At 40.2% G+C, this 23,767-nt stretch overlaps 1 protein-coding gene across 29 annotated transcripts in view; it reads left to right on the top strand.

Annotated features, from left to right (window-relative positions):
- The window catches only part of KCNMA1 (potassium calcium-activated channel subfamily M alpha 1), a 550,733-nt gene that overhangs the window by 421,137 nt on the left and 105,829 nt on the right, over nucleotides 1-23,767 (top strand). For 16 of the 29 annotated variants that reach the window (XM_056531323.1, XM_056531316.1, XM_056531337.1 and 13 more), the window contains one exon: nucleotides 15,198-15,294. In XM_056531323.1, coding sequence (XP_056387298.1) covers nucleotides 15,198-15,294 — 97 coding nt within the window. Of the gene's footprint in view, nucleotides 1-7,818; nucleotides 8,102-9,622; nucleotides 9,634-15,152; nucleotides 15,295-23,767 lie in introns of all 29 variants that reach the window. The other 13 variants (XM_056531312.1, XM_056531315.1, XM_056531311.1 and 10 more) reach the window with 2 other exon arrangements.

Below are 23,767 nucleotides of genomic sequence, written 5' to 3'. Positions count from 1 at the left end.
GCATATGCTTCTCAAGTACTCCATGTGCCATCTTACAGCTTTATATGGTTCTGCTCTGTGCATAAGGCCTAACTGCAAACCTTATCTACTTCTTCCTGTACAGTTTTATATTAAAAAAAAGCTCTATGTTGTTTCCAAACAACAAATGCCACTTTTTGTATGATATCCCATTCTCTCTCCAGCCTCTGCTGGTTATAAGCCCTTCACATCATTAGACTTGATCTGATTATATTTATGGAAGTTGGTGCGCAACATCTGCTCCGCAGGCTCTGCCATCTGCATATGCTACATGTATATTTCAGCAGGAATTTCCATAATTATTTTGGTGTGCTATGAAGAATGTGGATAGTCTGGACAGGGGAGTCTCTCCCTAGAGGGAAATAATACTATATTTCTGTATTGTACACATTACTTTCACTGCTTGCACAGACATGTTTTGAAAGGTACTTGTTTTGTACTATTGCAGAGTATTTTTTTTCTATACTGTTATAGTAAATCCTTTAGCTGATACTGCATTTCTGCTGTTTCAGCTACTAACCTGTATACCTAACTATTGTACTTAGGAAAACCCAACAATGTCTGCAATTATATAACGGTAATATACTCTGTAGCATAGTCCCCTTGCAGGTTAAGTTTGACCTTGACTAGTACACTTTGTTAGGTATTATATAAAATGGGTATTAAAGGGGTACTCTGGTGCTTACACATCTTATCCCCTATCCAAAGGATAGGGGATAAGATGCCTGATCGCAGGAGTCTCGCCGCTGGGGACCCCCGGGATCATGCACGCGGCACCCTGTTTGTAATCAGTCCCCGGAGCGTGTTCACTCCGGGACTGATTACAGTCGAGCGCAGGGCCGGCGGCGTGTGACGTCACTCCCATGCCCCCGTGCCCCTCAATGCAAGCCTACGGGAGGGGGTGTGACGTCACACGGGGGCGAGGGCGTGATGTCACACGCCGCCGGCCCTGCAGTCGACCGTAATCAGTCCCGGAGTGAACACGCCCCGGGGACTGATTACAAACGGGGTGCCGCGTGCATGATCCCGGGGGTCCCCAGCGGCGGGACTCCCGCGATCAGGCATCTTATCCCCTATCCTTTGGATAGGGGATAAGATGTGTAAGCACCGGAGTACCCCTTTAAGCATCTCACAAGTTTTTACCAGCACATTCCAGTGATGCATGAAAGTCTGTGAACTCTTTATAACTATGTCTGATTTTCACAAGTTCTAAATGTAGATAAAGAGAATAAACAATTGTACTTGAAAATAATACAATATGATATATTTGCGAGTGGCAAAAGTATGTGAACCTTTGCCTTCAGTATCTGGTATGACATGCTTGTGCCGCAATAACTGCATTTAAACGTTTCTAGTAATTGTTGATCAGTTCATCGGCTTGGAGGGATTTTGGTTCATGCCTCCATATAAAACTTCATCTCATGGTCTGCTTGCTTCAGGACCTTCCACCACATTTCTATTAGATTAGAGTCCGGACTTTTTCTTGTTCATTCCAAAACTTTAACTTTATCCTTATTTATCCTTTATCCATATTGTCTACTTAGGGTTGTTGTCTTGCTGCATGACCCACATTCTATCGAGACTCAAGTCACTGACTTATGTCCGGACATGGGGGAGATTTATTAGAAACTGTGCAGAGGAAGAGTGGTGCAGTTGCCCATGGCAACCAATCAGATGGCTTCCTTCATTTTTAAAGAGACTTGTGAAAAATGAAAGAAGCAATCTGATTGGTTGCCATGGGCAACTGCACCACTCTTCCTCTACACAGGTTTTGATAAATTTTCCTTTAGAATTTGCTGCTATAATTTAGAATTGATTGTTCCATCAATGAAAGGAAAATGTTGTGGCCCAAATGTAGTAGTGAAATGTTACTACCACCACCTTGTTTCACAGATTATATGAGCTTTTTTATGCTGGAATGCAGTGTTTTCTTTTTCCGTATAATAATGCTTCTCATTTAAACCAAAAATCTCTATTGCGGTCTTATCCATCCACAAAACATTGTTCCAATAGCCTCCATGCACTTCCATTTGATCTTCAGTAAACTGCTGACAGACAGAAATGTTTTTTATCTGGAGAGCAGAGGCTTTCTCCTTGCAGTTCTGCCATTCACACCATTGTTGTTCAGTGTCCTTCTGATGGTGAAGTCATGAACATAACATTAGCTATTGTGAGAAAGGCCTTTAGTTTCTTAAGAGGTTATCTTTGTGACCTTGTGCATGCTTATACATTTTGCTCTTGGCGTGATCTCTTTTGGTTGCCCACCCTTGAGGAGGGTATTAATGGTCATCAATGTTCTCCATTTGTACACAGTCTGTCTGACTGTGGATTGGGGGAGTGTAAACTCATTAGAGATGGTTTTGTCAGGCCTGCTGACACTTATGTCACACATGTCATGAATAGTCATAGGTTTAACATTTCCACAAAAATTTTCTAAAAACTTCTAGTTAAATTAGTAATAAAAGTTGTGGCATAGCCATAGTACATAGTAAAAAGAAACAGTCCTTGTATACACATTGTGGCTACTTCACTGCAGTACCTAGCACAGTGACATCCATGAAAGGGTGGATGTTCTGGGTACTGCAGCTCAACCACGCCCAGGCCCATTATCCATAGCTACATTACTCTGCTAATTTTTGGGGATGCAAGTGGTGGGATCTCCAACAGTCATGCATTTGTTGGGGCGCAGGGAATCAGACCTCCACTAGTCATACATCTGTTGGGGCGCAGGGGATCAGACCTCCACTAGTCATACATCTGTTGGGGTGCAGGGGGTCAGACCTTACATTTCTAAGCATAGACTATCGGTTTAATACATAGATACATACTTTAAGTTATCTACATATACCATCAATATAAAAGTTGTCGCTAGGTGTTATGTATTCATTCTTTACTATAGCACAACGGTTTTCTTGAAAATAGCAATAATTACATATAATAATAGTCTGAATGGGAACTGTATCACGTTGTGATTGCAGAACTGATTTCCAGTATGAAAGCTGGTACACTGCATCATAGAACTAAAACAGTCATGACAATACTGGAACTGAATCAAGGTCTTAACTTTAAACACTTAAAAGGGGCATCCTAGCAAGCAAGAAGCCTCTTATTTAATGTACGAGGAATTAAAATGCCACATTTTAAGAGCTGTGCATATATATTGCTAAAACACTGACATAGGACTGTGAATGGAGAGTCAACGCATTTGTATATTTTACAGTTGCTGGTTCCAAGTCTCTATTAATTACTATGTATCATTGCCCTAACTATTAAGCTTTCAGATGATGTTTTAATTGTTCAGGTTATATTACCCTAATGGGTCTTTAAGACAAGTGAGCAGCAGTGAATCAGAATGTTCCACGTGGATCTCCACATACCAAAGTTCCTCTGAATATTGCTAGGCTCTTAGATCCAGATGCATATGGGGCTCTGTGGATTAAAGGGAACCCACCACATTGAACATGCAGTTTAGTTTGCAGACATCATTTTATAGAGTAGGAGGAGCTGAGCTGATCGGTATATAAGAAGTTTCAATATAACTTGTAATTCATCCATCTTAAACTCTGCTGTTCTGGCCTTAGGAGTCCAATGGGCGGTTCTAATCAGTGGTTGACAGCCTTACCTATTAAGGGTACATAAAAATATAGCTGTCAGCCATGGGACTCCTAAGCCCAGAACAAGCAGAGGTTTAGATGGATAAATGACAAAATTGCACCTTTTCTCACAAATATGTATGCTATTCTCTTCAGTGCTTTGTGCTCTATAACATCCTGCCTACACGTTGAACTGCATTTTCAATGTGACCAGTACCCTGTAAGAGAGCAGTGTTAGATGCAACATTCAGCCCTACTTTAGTAATAAAATGTTTTCTTAAATCTTTAGCTTCATTTGTTTCATTCTGTGTCTGGCCGGCAGTTGACTTTGTGATGGCATTGAGGCGGTGGTTTGTGGCGGTGTTGAGTTAGTTTTCTTACACCTTATTTGTTATGAAAGGCTTCAATATCCACCATGGGGTGTATTATTCGACTTAAAAAACAAAACAAAGCAAAAGATTAAGTTTTAGAACAAATAATGAGTATGAGAAGAGCATAGTATATAGGTTACGGAAAGAAGCAGCATGCTGTTGTACCAACCCTGCCCCATTACAACTGAAGCATGGCGTTTGGTAGAAGATTGAATAAGGCTGGCAGCACACGGGTACAGTGAACTGAGCTTCAGGTCCTTTAATCCCTGTAGGAAACATCTCATGAGAAAAGTACAGGAAAAAGCAAGCTGGAGATTGATAGCTCTACCAACATAGACTAATAGGTAGGTGCAGAGGCTGGAAGTGAAATGGAGATGAGGAAAACTACTCTGACAGACAGGAGATAGGTGCAGAACCTAGAGAAAAAAAACAGTCACCTAGTTAGACAGCAAGCTGATAGATCAGGGAAGGTGAATATAGGTTAGAGAGAGATGGATGCAGCCTGATAGATATAAAAATATTGAAAGGTTGATAGAGATTACTAGTGATGGGCATAGAATTACCCAGTGATACAAACAAGAGGCTAATTAAGACAAGTAGAATACGACAGAAGAACTCAGAGAAATGGTTGATCTTAATCTAACAGACAGCGCTAGCCGAGAAGTATGGATTAGATGAGACAGAGTGAGATGGAAGACTTGTGACTGACAAGGACAGATGCGTGTATGAAGCATAGGAAAGCAAAGTCATTTACAGGAGAAGTAATGACACTGGTTGATTGTACTTACCACCTGACTAAATGGGAGATACTTGAAGTTCAGTTCTAGAGAGTTAAAAATCTTGTCCTAATAGCAAGACATTAGAGAATGAAGTGACTTCTAATGTCTTTGGTTACCTGCTATTCACCTTTCCACTGAGCCCTATAGTAAATGTATTTCTGTATGTATTGTCTGTTTGTCTGTCCACATTCTCATCGTCTTTTTTGGTACAATTTAAATCTAGCTACACTTCACTTAGTTGTACAGAAATTGCCTTCTTGTAATTCAGCTTTTTACATTTCAATGTAATAAAATGATAATATTCCCTAATACTATTAAAATGCACCATCGCCATCAGCTGTATTTATGACAGTCCTTTTAATGTCTTCTCTCCTGGGCTTACTTGACCTGGTAAGGGATTGTAAAGAAAGGAAAGTAATAGGGAAAATACCTTTGATAAAGAATGCATTAAGGAGCCATCACTTGCTTTGCCCAGAAACGGAGAGACAGGGGCCGTCTGGGCTCTTCCAGTTCCACAGTGAAGCTGCCACACTGAGTCTCCTCCTAACCCAGCTTCCTGGGTTTGACAAGGGGCAGATGAGACTAGGAGTTATCGTGCCGGGTTTTAAGTCTATGCGGCAGCTGACGGCTGCAATAAGCATCCTTGGATGGCTCAGAGCTAACAGCACAAAGGTTGAAGCTGTATTTTCTTAGCAGTTCCCATGTTAACCCTTTTGCCACAAGAGAAAAATCAACGGAAAAAAATTGGTCTCTGTATTTAGAAAATTCAAGTTTGGTTTATTCCCATGTTTACCTTTATGTCTTCAATGGAGGATTTTTTTTAGTTTTTGAATATGACGTAAGACTAAAAGAATCAGGCTATATCTGCATATGGGAAAAAATCTCAGTAAAGACTATTAACTAATTTGTATAAAGTGTTTCCACAATGCTAATAGACATTTGTGTTTATTGTCTTGTTCATACCAGAAACATGGCAGCTCATTATAAATTGGTTGCTATAGTTATCAAGGACAATTGCATCCTTGTGTAATGGCACTGAAGACTACACATCTTTTGCTGTTAGTGACATACAGTATATTGCTTATATTTTTTCCAAATATTTTTATATTAGTATTACATTTCTTTGTTATATTAACTGATTCATGGAAATTTTTCAATTGGAAGGACTTCTATTAAATGATGATATGTGTAGTCATCGTATTTGTTATGGTGTCCCCTCCAAAATAGGAAACATGAGTCTCTCTAGCTATTGCTAAGCTATGCCATGCCTTTAAGATTGTGGGGGACAGACCTCTAGGACCCTACTAAAACTGGTAATGAAGGGACCCCTTTAACCTTGCACAGTTGCACCCTGGCCATCATTGAATTGCAACATGGCCCCATGTAGTACACTGCAAAGCTGGGTAATTGGAAGTCCTGCTGTATCAACAAATGTAGGAGGGGACACAGAGCTACATTAGGATAGAGCTAAATTAGTATTAGTGGAGTTCCCAGAGGATGGACCCACACAATCAGAAATTTGGGCATGTCTTAGCAATATGAGATCATTTATAAGATGGTAGTACCCTTTAACGTATAATTCCATTATAGTGTTTACAAAAAAGGGTTTTTCTAACCCAACAACCCAGAGATGTTGCTATTAAATACAAGCATCTAAAACAGAGTTGGTCACCTCCATTTATAACACAGGAGATTTATTGTGCTGTAGTTTTGATGTTTGTATCTATTAGCAATAGCTATCCCTGCAACCCAATATCTACATTCATAAGACATCCTCTTTAGGGCCTGTTTGAAAATAAAATTAAGCTTTATAATGTATTTGTGAACTATTAGTTCTACTTGACTTCAGTTCTTTTGGTATATACAGGGCAAAATTTACGACACATTTAGATCCCTGAGTAGTTTGTGTGGTCCTGTTTACACAGGGAGATATGCGGTAAATTACCAATTATTCTTTGTGCCATGCGATGCGAGCGATGAGCCAAAAAAATTGTGTTTCCTTTAGTTGCTTGTCTCTTTTTCAAACATATACTGTGTTATTCAGTAGTGTTGAAAAAAGCAGCAGAGGCTTCTAATAGTTTAACATAGTTTAACACACATATAATACACACAAAGGCTGTTGTAGTTTTGCAACTGATCTATTGGTACAAAAGCAAGTGGTTATCCACAAAACCTTAAGGGTAGGGTCAGACGTAGCGTATACACTGCATATTTCGTTCTGCAGGAGATCCGCCGGGTGTGCAGTAATGTTTGGAGGCGGCCAGCGCGTCACAGTCTCTCCGACGCGCTGGGCCCGTCTCTAAACCTTACTGCACACACAGGGCTGCGACAGGGATAACTCGGTTTGTCTGTCTGCTCATAGCAAAGTACACTGCGTATTTCCCACTGCCCACTGGATTTCTCCCAGCATGAAATATGCAGCATGTACGCTTTGTGTTACCCTACGCTAAAGAGCATTTTTAACCAAGACAACCAAATGTCAGATAGCAAAATGGGACAGAAATATATTTCTTAATAGTTTTATACTGGATCATCAATAAATATTCCAAGACTGGCAGCCATTGAACATGGCGTCATATTGTCAGCGCTATAACAAGGTTGTAAATCACACATCTCATTGTAGACAGACCACTTTTGTAACACATCTCGTGTAGTTCTGGTGATTATGCATTTGACCGATGTGACCCTAAATAAGTGAGCAATTTTATCTGATTATTTCCTTGTACCCTACAAGGTGATTTGACGTAATACTCAGTCAGTGGAAGAAACATACAGTATTGTTTGTTGGGGATAAATTTCATGAGATTAATTACATGAAATTCAGTTAAATGTCTGTGCTTACTGAGGCGATCAATCTAATGAGAAAATCACTGATGTATCCTTATTGGAATTAATGTAATGCAAGTCTTCCTTGTCTTGTATCTTGTCCTGTGAGCCATGTTGTCATCTTCTAAAAGAAAGCTTTAATCTTGAAATAAAATTTCAAATTTAAAAGGCCCCGTTTCATTTTCCCATTATGGTTCTAATTCTTAAATTTTTTTGTTTCTCCCTCTTCAGCCACAAAGAAAGAAGCTAGATTAAGTGTCCACAGAATGTCTTTTGTTACCCAGAATGCCACATCCAACTCTGTGCCCGGCTCTAAACTTAGCCTGGAGCAACAAGATCCTATTCCTCTTGTAAATAATCGCAAAGGAAGCCTGTTTTTACCAAGTGACCCCTCTCTGCTGCACCTGCAGTTACTGGGCTCCTCTGATACAGGGAACTCTACCAATCTCAGGTTGCAGCGGGCACTGAGCCTTCCAGGGAAATATCGCTATCACCCTAAGCAACCTGTGTTGCTGTGTATGTAGCTCCAGATTTTTATAGCATTTGTGTGATCTACTAGCACTCCTGTTGAAATTATATCCTTTCATGTGGCATCAGATGATGGTACAACTAAAGGTTTTAGTGGCATTGACATTGTCATTTACTTTTCTTAGCTAATAGAATAGAATTCTAAATTATTGTGATATAATTTCTTACATATATTTATGGAAAAAGTCAGCAAGAAAAAAGGTGGAGCTGACCAAGTAAGTAATTTTGTTAAATGACAGTAACACTAATTATTGTTCATCGGACCAGAGTTTCTGTATTCCCCATTAAAGGGTTGGTCCAAGGAACTGAACTTTTTAGACACTTACCCTCTATCAACAGGTTAGGGGATAAGTGTCTGATCGCAGGGGTTCCAACCACTGGGAACCCCCTCCAAAATCTCCTGTATGGGACCTCAGCTACTTACATGCCCTATAAGCAGAGTGGCTCCAACATTTCTGGGCAAACTCAAGCGATGGCCAACTCAGCCAATAATCGGCCTCAGCTATGTCCCCCTTGTGTTCATCTGGGAAGATAGGGGGCCACTCTACTCTGAAGACATGTAGGTAGTGGTCTGACCCTGCGATCAGACACTTATCCCCTATCCTGTGGATTGGGGATAAGTTATGTTGTTACCTTTTGTGCAATGCATCTGGTATATATGTCTTTATTGTTAAAATGTGCCATATGCACTCATTGCAACATCATTCTTTACCATTAGTTCACAATTTTTCTCTTAGATCTAATTTTAGTAGATTCTAAATGTATTATGAACGATATAACATTGCCTATAAAATAAAGTGTACATGAAAATATAAAATGTGCTGTTATCATAAAACCAACTGAATTTAGCATTTTCTTGCCTACTTTTCATGACCTTTTATTGGAGTAGCCACAGAACCACAGTGATAAAGTGTTCTGATGCCACATAGAGATGATGCCATTCCTACAGGAGAAATTTTTCATTAAAATGTGTGGCATTGTTTAGTTGTTGTGACTAACAACTTTAACACTTTGCTAGTACCACTGATCCTGAAGACATTTACAGACTTTCTTTGCTCTTTTATAAAGAAAATCCATGTAAACTGTTAGTCAAAATCTACTTTTTGAAGTTAGTATACCCTGAATGAAAACTGATGTATTCGGTCTGCTTTCAGGCAACAATTAGAGGAAGCTTACTGTGTACTATTTAATAACTGAATCTATCAGTACGCAGAATGCTCGTGAGGTCCTCCAAATGGTAGACAGAATTTTATCAATATTCTTTGCCCATTCAGAGGATTGGAATTTTGCATAAAAAATTGGAGCTCCAGGCATTAGAAATAATAGTTAACTAGACGAGCCAATAAAACTAGAGCCAATAAAAACTAGACGAGCATGGAAATGCAAGCCTCAAAATAATATTAAATTAAGAAGATTTACTTTAAGTCTTGTGACAAATAGAAATATGAGATACAGAAGAACTGGCTTACATTTTGACTGTACCTGATGATACTGTATAGGAGTACAGGTCAAAAAAGTGTATTGAAAATACAATTGTTTAGAAAGTTTACACGCGTTTCTGTATCTATTGTATGAATTAATAGGTCTAATCTGCACTCTATATAACTAATACTCACTGGTTTGTTGTTTAAGGAGAAGCATCAAACTAAGATCATTTATTTCCTTTGTCTTAACTCTTAACAGAAGCATTGCATTATATATGCATTATATATACCGTATTTATCGGTGTATAACACGCACTTTTAAAACTTAAATTTAAGGCAAAAAGCCTGCCTGCGTGTTATACGCCGATAAGTCTTCTGGTCACTGATTTAAAGCGGCCGCAGCAGCGTCTGCTTGTTAAATATTAACAGCAAGGCCGCGGCCACTTTAAATCAGTGACCAGCGGCGTCTCCTCCCCGCTCTGTCACTTGTTTTCTCCCGCACTATCCACAGGTACTGATGTGGTGGATAGTGCGGGAGACGCTGATTAAAATGAGCCCTACCTTGTCCGAATCTGCGCTACCTTTTAATCAGCGTCTCCCGCACTATCTACCAGTACCTGTGGATCCTGCTGGAGACAAGTGAGTTTTACTTTTCATTTTCCCTCCCTCCCCCCTCCCTCATCATTCCCCCTTTCCCAGCTTTTTATAGTTTTGTTTATTTTCCTTACCTGTCTGCGCTTTGGCAGGTCAGGCGGTGGGTCTTGCGGGGTCAGTGAAGCAGATGAGTTACGTCCTCTGCCGGCTTCTCTGCGCGGCATCACTCACGTCACTTTTCATTTCCTGTAGTCTCCGCCGAAAAGTGACATGCCGTACAGAGAAGCCGGGGAGAGGACGTAACTCATCTGCTTCACTGACCCCGCAAGACAGCCGAATCGCAGACAAGTAAGGAAAGGGGAAGAGTGGTCTTCAACCTGCGGACCTCCAGATATTGCAAAACTACAACTCCCAGCATGCCCGGACAGCAGTTGGCTGTCCGGGCATGCTGGGAGTTGCAGTTTTGCAACATCTGGAGGTCCGCAGGTTGAAGACCACTGGATGCCATAGGAGGGGGGGGGGATGATGGGGGGATGATGAGATGGGGAAATGATGAGGGGGGGGGAATGATGGGGGATGAGACAGAGGGAAATGATGAGGGGGGGATGAGACAGGGGGAAATGATGGGGGGGATGATGGGGGGAATGATGAGGGACATTATGAGACAGGGTGGGGGGGATGATGAGGGGGGGAATGATGGGGGACATGATGAGACAGGGTGGGGGGATGATGAGACAGGGTGGGGGGATGATGAGACAGGGTGGGGGGATGATGAGGGGGAATGATGGGGGGCATGATGAGACAGGGTGGGGATGATGAGGGGGAATGATGGGGGACATGATGAGACAGGGTGGGGGGGATGATGAGGGGGGAATGATGGGGGACATGATGAGACAGGGTGGGGGGGATGATGAGGGGGAATGATGGGGGACATGATGAGACAGGGGGAAATGATGGTGGGGGGAGGCACTAAATGCTTAATGTCTGTATGGCTAGTGGTGGTCTATGACAGGAGGAAATGATGAGACATGGGGGGATGATGAGACATGGGGGGTGGCGATGAGAGGGGTAAATGTGGCACAGGGACTGATAAAAGGGAAGGAATGATGTGACACTGGAGGGGACAGGACCAAACTGAGGTGCAGAAGAAAATGAAGTTGGGGGGATGATGTGGCATTTAGTCCAAGTCATTTATTTAACATTTTTTTTTTTTTACTTAAATTTCCCTGTTAAAATGGGGGTGCATGTTATACGCCAGTCCGTGTTATACGCCGATAAATACGGTATATATATATATACATACATATATGCATTTCTCTTCAAATAGTTCCTACTGTCAGTATAAGTAGTAGAGGATATGTGTCACCTAATTATTTATGTTTTATTTTTAATGATTTAATGCCTTTCTCATTTTTATATACTTTTGGAATTTTTTTTTCACATTTCCAACTTTTGACCAGTAGAGAGAGCTAACATGAGACTCTGGTAAAGGCTAGCAACATGTAACTTGGCTATTGAAAATTTGACCTCGCCTATCTACCTACTGGTGACCTTACCCCTCCCTTGAGGCTGAGTGAAAAAGGAGGGAGTATGTTTTCCTTTAAGTATTTTCCCCAAAAAATTGTATAAATATATGCCTTTAATGTGTTGTTTTTCTCACCACAATGATTCTAGAAGAAACATGCACACACATATTTCATATGTTTTTTTTTTTTTTTCTTTTAGCTGATTGAGGTCAATAGAAGGGGAAAAAAACACAACTAAATAGCTGAAAAAGCATACTGCATTTTGGAAAAACTAAAAAACCCAAAAAACCCCACCATAAATAAAAAAATATTGTAGGTATAGATCGGCAGAGGTCTAGGTGCTGACTGATCGCTAAAATGATTGGACAGCAGCATTTAGCATTGTGGCCATTTATCTTTGCTTGACACAACAAGGCTTTGCTTGCAGGTGCAAGTAATATAAAGATTCACAGAAAGTCATGTATGCTTGGTACAGGCAAGAACGAACACACTCATATACGCTCAGTACAGGCAGGGGCGGACACATGTATGCTCAGCATAGGGGGGACACAAGGGAAAGGTACATCATGTGATTGACATGACAAATTGGGAGGAGGGGTTTAACACACTGACCTTTATTTGCAAAATCACAACACAAATATTAACGTTAAACAATTTTAAACATCCTTTTGCTGAAACAAAAATATAACAAATGAAAAAAGGTGACACATTTCCTCTGAGTAATAAGCACAGGATATATGAGGTCCTTGATTGTAGAAAAAAGTTTGTTGTGTTCACTTATGGCTTAAAGGGGTACTCTGCCCCTAGACATCTTATCCCTTCACGCCCGCCCCTCAATGCAAGTGTATGGGAGGGGGCTTGCATTGAGGAGCGGGGCATGAAGACACAATATCCTATCCCCTGTATCGCCCGGAATCAGCCATGGAGCAAACATAGCTCCAGGCTGTTGATGTACGAGGGTGCAGTCAGACATCTTATCCCCTATCCTTTGGATAGGAGATAAGATGTCTAGGGGTGGAGTACCCCTTTAAACACAAACTTTTATGCATGAGATGGACCAAATTTTTTAAATGCTATTTCCACCTTAGAATATTGTGGCATATCACTAGGATATGCCATAAGATTTTGATTTTTCGGAGTCGGTTGTGTGGGATTGTGTTGCAGTTCCTTGCACAGTGGTAGACCAGGGGAATTCCTGTGCAGACCCTCGTTTTTAAAACTTATTGTGGCCCCAGAAGTTGAATACCCACTGATTATTAATAGTGGAATACCCCATGCCTTCCCTCAATATTGTATAAGAATCCTATTAATAGTCTATGTTGTTATTCTTTCCCTCATTTTATCCATTTTTTTCTGGAATTCGGTCAAAAATAGTATTTAAGGTACACCTCTCCCAAACATACAAATCATTGGCATGTTACTAGGTCTTATTCTCTACTCTCTAGGTACATTTGTTCTTATGTAGAGTGGCAACTATGTGATTTTGATTCTACACGGTGCTTGTTCCTCTTCTCTCTTGGATCAGGATGCTTGGTATTTACCTTGCTTCCTATATAATTCATACAAAGAAAATTGTATAAAATGGGCATCATGTTGTCCTCTAGGACAGGGTAATATTGTGAAGTTCTATTAAGGTTGGGCAGAACTAAGATAATTTCAGCTTTTCTGACATATCTGTTTTAATAAATACTTATTTTCCTCCTGAAAATGGAACATAACATAAACAGGGGAGTTGCAACACCTATTTGTCAATTTTTTATACTGTACATTTTCAGGAGGAATAACATAAAAATAGCACAGTGCAAAGATCTCCAAACATTTCCCCCAGTTTTGTTATTTTATACTAAAACAGGCATATCAGAATAGCTGACAGATCCTCTGAAAATAGGTAATTCAGAACTGGTGTTTAAATGATCGTCAGTGCTATCTAACAATGAATGCTACCCGTCATTACATATCGAGGAAAAGCACTACCTATAACTATTATTAAGTCTGAGTTTGCAGGGAGAGAAAGGTACGGTATTAGACTAATGTTTGGTTCACCATTTGCTTTCAATATAATATGCTTGTTAAAACATGTGGACTTGTATTCAGTATAACCAGTCATTGCCCTTGAGAAGCTTTTTATATTAATAAACTTTTTAGGGGAGATTTATCAAAAACTGTGCAGAGGCAGAGTGGTGCAGTTGCCCATTGCAACCAATCTGATTGCTTCTTTCATTTTTAAAGAGACCTGTGAGAAATGACAAAAGCAATCTGATTCGTTGCCATGGGCAACTGTACCACTCATCCTCTACACCGGTTTTGATTAATCTCTCCCTTTGAGTTGTACTGTTCACTTAACGATTTTCTCCAGTAATCATGATGTGTCCTATAGCATTAATATATCAGTTCTTCTTTACTTCCTACTGATCAATTCTTGCTTACTGCTGGGTTCCAAAGCTTTGTTTAAAAGCAACCACTTTCTTTCAAAAGCAGGCGATTAACAGGTTAACGGAGCCTTAAATTGTTCTGCAGAGCCCTGAAATGAAGTCTATGCTAATCCAATACATTTCAGACCCCTTGAGGGTTTAATTAATAGAACAAACAGCTAACAGTAGATGTCTAGAAATACAGTAGGGGAGGAAGTAATTGAAGATTAGGTTGTAGGCTTCCCAGGATATAATTAGCATGTAGGTGAACATTATATGTTGGTTCATGGGGATTGAAAAGGCATAAACACTACTGTGAAGTGAAACACACTAAACAAGATATAGATCCATAGTCAAATTGTGCCCCACATACATCCAGGTTCACCACTTGGTAGGAAATGCCATATCATTGCCATTGCAAGATTTAACCAACATTGATCACATGAGACTAAACTTTTCGCTACTTCAAGAATATGCATTTTTTAGATTTCAATTTCTAGATTAATATAACTGAAAAATGAATCACAATGCAAGTCACATGTCGAGTAATCGCTAAATAAACCATTGTGGAATGGTATTCTATAACCCCATATTATCACTACAAACCTTATATGCACTTTGATATGCAGCTAGTTTTCATTTGTAAGAAAGTAGATTGAAGATAATAGTGGCTTATTATGTATTTGATCTATCAGAAGACTGTACAGTACATAATATTACAATGGTAAAAAGTTAGGTGTTGAATTTGTAGTTGTCAATAATGTAGCAAGACATACAGCATAGAGGACTTTCTTTACTTTTGTAAGCTAATCTGCTTAGAAGAGTGATTTTGCATGGTGTTTTTTTCCTAAGTTCCATCAAGTATATGTTTGGGCTTTAACCTCACCCTTAGCCTCCTCAACCCCTAGCTCAATTCCTGTTTTCTCAGTGTGCTTTGTGTCCTCACATTTAACAGCTTCCATCCCTTTGGCTGTAGGCTAGTGGTGGTGGAGCTGTGAGTGGCTGACTTGTTACATGTTTTGTCTGTACTCCTTTCACCTCTGTTCTTCTTCTGTTAGTTTCTCGTTGTGTTCTGTCAACAGTCCTCCTCACTCTCCCCTGCCTGACCGCTTTGCCTGTGTTTGCAGTTGAAGATGAGCAGCCTTCAGCTTTGTCGCCTAAAAAAAAGCAAAGGAATGGTGGAATGAGGCACTCCCCTAATTCTTCTCCCAACATGATGACGAGGTAAGAATGTATTAAAAGTGATCATAAAAATGATTGTCTAAAGGAGGGGAATGTTTCCTGGCTTAAAAAAGTTGCAAATGTTTTCTTAAAAATTCATGACTTTTCTGTTTTATAGGTGCTTTTGCGCTTTATCTGACAAAGGGCTGTATTGTCAGTATAAGGACTTGTTCACATGAGCGTATTTAGTTAAAGTTAATGGGGTATGTGGTGGATTTTTTGCTGAAAATCAGCTGTGGATAGCCCACGGAGAGCCCGCCCCTTTCAATTGAAATAAGCTTGTGTGAACAAGCGTCACACGTGCCATATTTTGCTGCCTATTTGCTGCTGTGCAGCTGATTTTGCCCCCATTGACTTCAATGGGTAGGAAAATTTGCAGCAGCAAATAAGCAGTTAAATACAGCATGTATGACCCTACCCAAAAGGGGCATGGTTTAAGTGTAGTGAGTTTTTAGACACATTTATGTTAAAAAGTTTCTAAATTTTTGCGCAACTCCACTCAACTCAAAAAGCGGCGTTCAAACCACATGACAAAAAGGTGCATTCTGTAAAAAGTTACAGACAGAATAAAACAAAGCAATGAGAAGTTTATACAACTTGGATATAAGAGAACAGCAAATCCCTTTGCAGTAACTTATCTAGTATAGAAAAGTTGGTATACAAGCAATCAACCAAGTACATAATGAAAATACAATCCCCCCCCCCATGGGAATATCAAAGGAAAAGACTTAGAGATCTCAAAATAAAGTACAATTTTAAAAGAGAAGAAAAAAAAACCAAAGAAAATGGCAAAATAATCGTAAAGGGAAACAGTAGAAAAAGAAGAAAAGAAGAGAAAAAGAATCACATGGTAGACAGCATATGTTTGGAAGTCATATTGGGTCAGATGATGAAACAAAGTCTTCCCATGATTTCCAAATCTTATGGAAATATGGAAGTTTAGAATCGACCATAGCTGAGAGATATTCCATTTGTTTTATCACCTCGATTTTGTTCTTGAAGACTTGAGTGGGTGGGGCTTCTTTTCGTTTCCACCACTGCGCTAACAGGCATTTTGCAGTGGTTAGCTGAAGTGTTAGAATAACCAGGGGAAAAAGATTCAGTAGATAAACGGAAGGATTAAGGGGGACTTTGGGAGTATTTACTTTTTGTATTATAGTCTGAACTTCAATCCAATAATGTCTAAGTGATGGGCAATCCCAGAATATGTGAGGAAGTGTACCTATTTCTGATTCACATCTCCAACATATGGGAGATAAATAGGGGAAAATTATGATGTAGTTTATCCAAAGTGTGGTACCAGTGGGTAAGCATTTTAAACCGGTTTTCTTTAAGAAAGGTACAGTGTGAGGATTTAAAAAAGAGTATGTGGAGCTCACACTAAAGGGACACGAGGTTAGCTGGATTCCTTCACTCAAGGAATATAATGGAAAAAAATAGAAACAAAGAGATCAGTCCTCAGTGTCTCACCCACATCTGTGAGTATGTGATGGATATCTGGTGTAAATAATAAAGCCAGTTGCAATTTATATACTATTTAATATACAATAATAAAATATGAATATAAAATGTCTCTAAAAGTTGCGCCTCCGCAGGGCAATTGCGGTATATAGCCTCACTTAAGAGAATATGTTAATACAATTCTTTATAGAGATAGTGATCTAATATATTACTGCGGTTCACCCTTATACAAATTGTTAAATGTAAAAATCATATACAAAACCTGCAAAGAAAATGCATAGAAATAAACCTGTAAAGAATAATAATATTGACAAAAAAGATATAGTCCTGTAGTGGAATAACCTGTAAAAATAAAGTCCTGAAAAAATAATAATGATATGCAAAATCCAATTAATTCCTAGTGTTTCCAATCCTGTAAGTAAATGATATGTCCGAATTTGATACAATAATATTATTCCCATCAGACACTGTATCTTTAAATTGAGAGTGTCTCGATGGATATCCTGTTTGATGGAAATTTGGCACACTGTGCCACTCACCGCCCTTTGATCAGATGTTCACAGGGTCTCGAAGTGTGACTCCATGGGATGGTGACTTTTCGACTGGAGGTGGCGACAACCAGTAATGGAGTCAAGCCTCTTCTCACAGTCTGGTACCGCTGCCTGCAGATGGTAACAGTGCTCGCTTCGGCGTGAAGATGGATACCGCCCGATGAAGGCGGCGCGTAGAGGCAGCGGCGTGTGATGTGATCGGTCAGCTGATTGCAGGTCAGCTGACCTCTAGTGCACTCGATCCTGGTATGTCCCGCAAGTTGGAATTTGCCCTGGCTTCGGACGGGAGGTTGCAGAGTGGCCTGGAGGACGTAGTTGTTGTCCAGTAATTGTCGCTGGATCACAGAATCACAGTTGACTGCTAATGGATCGCAAAAATGTCTGCTGGTAGTTATAGTCCTTCTAATTGTGAAAGTTATTTTCATATTTTCTTAAGACCATATTTTCGTAGGATCAGCGAAACCACACAAGTGGATTAATTATAAAAGTATAAAAAGCCAGGGTTATAGTGCAAGGCATTCAGTTCTTTGTATGTACCACTGAGGAAGGGGTCAGGACACTATACATAGATACCCCGAAACGCATTTGGTATTGCTACAAGTTCACATTTGATGCGGTTCACCTGTGGTTTTATTTCACCTGCGGTTTTATTTTGCCATGATTGTCCGTCCATGTCTACTATGTCCGGGACATTGAGAAATCAAGGACTATAACTTTCACAATTAGAAGGACTATAACTACCAACAGACCTTTTTGCGATCCATTAGCAGTCAACTGTGATTCTGTGATCCAGCGCCAATTACTGGACTCAACAACTACGTCCTCCAGGCCACTCTGCAACCTCCCGTCCGAAGCCAGGGCAAATTCCAATTTGCGGGACATACCGGGATCGAGTGCACTAGAGGTCAGCTGACCTGCAATCAGCTGACCGATCACATCACACGCCGCTGCCTCTACGCGCCGCCTTCATCGGGCGGTATCCATCTTCACACCGAAGCGAGCACTGTTACCATCTGCAGGCAGCGGTACCAGACTGTGAGAAGAGGCTTGACTCCATTACTGGTTGTCGCCACCTCCAGTTGAAAAGTCACCATCCCGTGGAGTCACACTTCGAGACCCTGTGAACATCTGATCAAAGGACGGTGAGTGGCACAGTGTGCTAAATTTCCTTCAAACAGGATATCCATCGAGACACTCTCAATTTAAAGATACAGTGTCTGCTGGGAATAATATTATTGTATCAAATTCGGACATATCATTTACTTACAGGATTGGAAACACTAGGAATTAATTGGATTTTGCATATCATTATTATTTTTTCAGGACTTTATTTTTACAGGTTATTCCGCTAAAGGACTATATTTTTTTTTTGGCAATATTATTATTCTTTACAGGTTTATTTCTATGCATTTTCTTTGCAGGTTTTGTATATGATTTTTACATTTAACAATTTGTATAAGGGTGAACCGCAGTAAGATATTAGATCACTATCTCTATAAAGAATTGTATTAACATATTCTCTTAAGTAAGGCTATTTACCGCAAGGGCCCTGCGGAGGCACAACTTTTAGAGACATTTTATATTCATATTTTATTATTGTATATTAAATAGTATATAAATTGCAACTGGCTTTATTATTTACACCAGATATCCATCACATACTCACAAATGTGGGTGAGACACTGAGGACTGATCTCTTTGTTTCTATGTTATAAGAATGTGTTAGATGAATCCCTAAAAAATGTATAGCTTCTGATTGCCACTTATAATTCCGCTTAAGGATATTAAGATAATTGGGTGGGATGTTTATAGGTAATGCCTTGGTCTTAGAATTATTAATCTTATATCCTGAGAGTTGTCCATATAGGTCCAGGGCTGCGTGTAAGTTAGGCAGAGACATTACAGGGTTGCATAGTGTTAACAATACATCATCCGCAAACAGCGAAATTTTAAATTTGCGAAAATTAATTACTACCCCTTGAATGTCTGGGTTGTTACGGATACACGCAGCCAAGGGCTCTATACTGAGGACAAAGAGCAGTGGAGATAAAGGGCAGCCCGGTCTTGTACCATTATGGATCTGGAACATTATAGAAACTGGATGAGGGAGGTGTACCTGGGCTGATGGGGAAGTGTATAAACTGGAGACTGTATGGAGAAATGGGCCCGATATACCATAAGTTTTAAGAGCCGAAAGAAGGAACTGCCAACTGAGCCTGTCGAAGGCCTTTTCTGCATCAAGACCTAGTATGACCCCTTGGGTATTGGTCTTGTTTAAAATATCTATCAAGTCAATATTTCTCCTAGTACCGTCTCAGGCCTGCCTATGGATCACAAATCCCACCTGATCTTTATTAATTAGGTATGGAAGAACGGCCCCTAGTCTGTTAGCAAGGATTTTTGTAAACAGTTTCATATCTGAGTTCAAAAGGGATATAGGGCAGTAACTAGAACAGTCCGCTGGGTCCTTACCCGATTTTGGAAAAACTGTTATATACGAATTAAGCATAGTGGGAGGGATGGGGGAGTTCGTTAGAAATTAATTGAAGAGTGTAAGTAGGTGGGGAGACAATATATCAGAAAATGTTTTGTAATATATATGTAAGGGAGTCCATCAGGGCTCAGATATTTGCCATTGGGCAGATCCTTTAGTGTATCTTGTAGTTCCTCTACAGTAATGTTGGTATTTAACATTTTAAGATCTGCAGGGGTGATTTTCAGAAGATTACAATAGTCTAGGTATGACCTAATACGTTCCTTGTGCATTACACAATTTTGGGGGGATGGAAGGTTGTAAATATTTGAGTAGAAATCGCGAAACAAACCAGCCGTGCGTTCCGGTCGTACACTAGGTGACCAGAAGGATTTTTAATAGCAAAATGACTGGACTGTGTCATTTGGGCATTCAGTTGAGAAGCCAGGAGAGAATCTGGCTTATTTGCCTTGGCATAGTATTTATGCTTAGTAAAAGACGGTAGTCATTCTACTTGCTAAAATATTTTAGTTGAGAATGTATAACAGTTATCTGCCAAAAGATGTTTTTTAGAGGGGGCGGTCATTCATACGAGATTCTAGGGATTTCTTTCTAGGTCCCTACCCTGCTGTAGATTATCTTTTTTGAGTCATGAGGATATAGCTATACATTGGCCCCTAAACATATTTGGTATCGCCATGTGCGTAAATATCCGAACTATTAAAATATAATGTTAATAAACTATGCCTTCACTGTATTTATACCGTTCTTGCTAATGCCCTGCAAGGCCACATATGCTTTATTATTAATGAGTGACCTTTCGCTCTATACCATTCTTAATTATTGTGTTTCTTGAAACTAACCAGATTTTGATTTGCCTTAAAATATTATGTTAATGATGCTGTACGGTAAACGGCGTGAATGTTAAAAATAAAGTCCAAAATTGCTGTTTTTTTGTAACATTTTATTCCCAAAAAATTGATAAAAAATTTATTGAAAGTCTTATATATGCAAATGTGGTGCCAATAAAAAGTACAGATAATGGCACAAAAAATTTGCCCTCATACCACCGCTTATACGGAAAAATGAAAAAGTTATAGGTCAGCAAATTAGAGGGATTTTAAACATACTAATTTGGTTAAAAAGTTTGCGATTTTTTTAAAGCGGTAAAATCATAAAAAATCATGGGTATAATTTTAATCATATTGACCCACAGAATAAAGAAAACATGTAATTTTTACCGTAAATTGTACAGCGTGAAAACGAAAACCTTCCAAAATATGCAAAATTGCAGTTTTCTTTTCAATTTCCCCACACAAATAGTATTTTTTTGGTTGCGCCTTACATTTTATGCTAAAATGAGTGATGTCATTACAAAGCACAATTGGTTACACAAAAAACAAGCCCACATACTCTGTGGATGAAAATATAAAAGAGTTATGATTTTAGAAGGCGAGGAGGAAAAACGAAAACGTAAAAATAAAATTTGCTGAGTCCTTAAGGCCAAAATGGGCTGAGTCCTTAAGGGGTTAAAATGCCATAGTGGAGAAGTTCAAGCTGGAAATAAAATTGAAATTATATAGCGATCGTCCATAATATAGCAGAGATGCGGAGCAGCTCTATACAGCACTCACATCTCTGCAATATACTCCAGGCCGGCCAGTGATGTGAATAGGAATTCACATCTTTCATTCATATTTTCCACCCAGAGTGGGGATTGGCCGAATGGTGGCAGCCAATCCCCGCTCTCAGTGGGAAATATGAATGGTGGCCGGCCAGAGTACAGAGCAGAGATGTGAGCGCAGGATCCGCATCTCAGGGATGAAGGATGATCACAGCGGGTGTCAGGAGTGACACCCGCTGTGATCTGTCCTTAACTACAGGTACTACTACTCCCAACATGGAGAAGAGTGTGCTCCATGTTGGGAACAGTAGTACCTGCAGTTAAGGACCGAACACAGTGGATGTCACTCCTGAAACCCGCTGTGATCCTCCTGTATAATGTATAGATGCGGGTGGCCGGATGCTCTTCTATGGTCCCCTGCACTGATTTATATTAACACCTATTCATATTTTCCACAGAGTGTTGTGATTGGCTGGAACCATCTGGTCAATCACAGTTCTCTGCGGGAAATATGAATATGTGTATATATACATCAGTGCAGGGAACCATAGAAGAGCGGCCTGCCGCATTTATACAGGAGGATCGCAACGCGTGTCAGAAGTGACGCCCGGAGCAATCTGTCTATTAGTACAGGTACTACTACTCCCATCTTGGAACATTGTGTTCCATGCTTGGAGTAGTAGTAGTACTACCTAAAAAATAAGTGAAAAACACACACAAACTACATTTTTATTATTGTCGGCTACATTTTTAGTGCTCTGTCTGCCCACATAAATTGATCCCTGTTTAAAATTAATTAAAATTCTGTTATAAAAAAGATACATTTTGTTAAATACAAATTTTTCGATATATTTCTATACATATACATTTTCGCATGTATTTATCTTTTCATCCATAAAATTTCTGGTTTGGTTACACCTCACCAGTATTTTACACATAGTCTTATGAATTTATGAATTTATATATACACTCACATATGTATCTTACATCACCTTTCATGTCCCATTACTTACAGTCACTTTTTTAAAAATATTTTTTCAAAAAAAATGTTTTGTTGGTCTGAAAGTGAACGACAGACATCGAAAAAGAATTCACAAATTCACAACTCAGCGGTCAACATTCACAAGTAATAGTGTACATCAGTGGTAATAAAACAGAAGGATTATACGTCAAACTGAGCTGTCTGAAATTACTATCCACCACCAGTCACATCTCTAAACTACTATAGACCGCTGAAGAAATGTAAGCCTGATTAACCTAACTCCGTTATCAAATAAAATACAAAAAGAAAGGTGGGAAGAGGAGTTACTAGAGAGGGGGAGGTAGCAGTAAGAAAGGTGGGGTGGAAAATGAGAAGGAATAGATTGGAGAAGAGAGCTGAAGAGAGCATGAGAGAAAGGATGCGCCGTAGCGCCGAGCATGGGTAGCCATATCCATAGGAATGAGTAGTTGAAAAAAGATGCAGAGGGGATGAGAAACAGCAGTGGAAGGCAAAAGAAAGAACACACAAGGCTGTAAGGGAAGGACAATAGGACTCGGGTACTCACTCGCACATCCACCGCCCGACACTCCAGCCTCTGCCCGCCGAGGGTCCCCAATCCAAGGGGGGGGGGTGTATGTCCCCCTCAGGCCCTATCGTCAGTCGTGTAAAGTGGTGATTCAAGGAAAGAAAGCCAGGGGAGCCAGCTCTTAGTGTACTTGTCCTGTCTACCAGAGGAGCCGGCCATCAACTCCTCCATGCGGCACAGGAAAAGGATCTCCTTGTACCATTCAGAGATGGTGGGGGCAGGTGTGTCCCTCCAATGCCTAGGTATAACAGTCCTCGCTGCCATCAGTAGGAAATGAGCCTATGTCCTTGAAGGGGTCTTTCTGGTGGCAGGCAAAATGGACAATAGAAGGACCTTAGGATACCCCAGAGATGGAGGCGATGCGGGCAACCACCATTTCCCAGAAACTGGCAAGTGAGGGACACGACCACCAAATATGTCTCATCGTCCTCTCGGGCCCACCGCAGCTCCAACATGAATCTGGTACCAAGGGGAACATGCGCTGTAGTTGGGACCCTGTACCACCGAGACAACAGCTTATAATATGTCTCCTGAGCCCTACAAGAGATGGACAAGTGATGACACATAGTAAGGCCGTCGACCAGTCAGATGGCGAGAAGGTCGTGTGCAGCTCCGATTCCCACGTATCTAGGGGGGGATCGCTCAGCCTCATTCATCAGTAAGTTGTAGATCTGAGAGACCGGCCTGAGAGGCGCGGAATCAGAAGTGCACATCTGTTCCAAAGGTGAGAGCGGTCTGGCTAGTAGTAAGGTCAGTCCCACGGTCTGTATAAAGTGTTCTAACTGTAAGTATTGCATAT

Source organism: Hyla sarda, chromosome 7, assembly GCF_029499605.1.
Source record: "Hyla sarda isolate aHylSar1 chromosome 7, aHylSar1.hap1, whole genome shotgun sequence".
Classification (NCBI taxonomy): domain Eukaryota; kingdom Metazoa; phylum Chordata; class Amphibia; order Anura; family Hylidae; genus Hyla; species Hyla sarda.
Note: the sequence above shows the minus strand (reverse complement) of the source record. Positions and strands in the feature narration are given on the sequence as shown.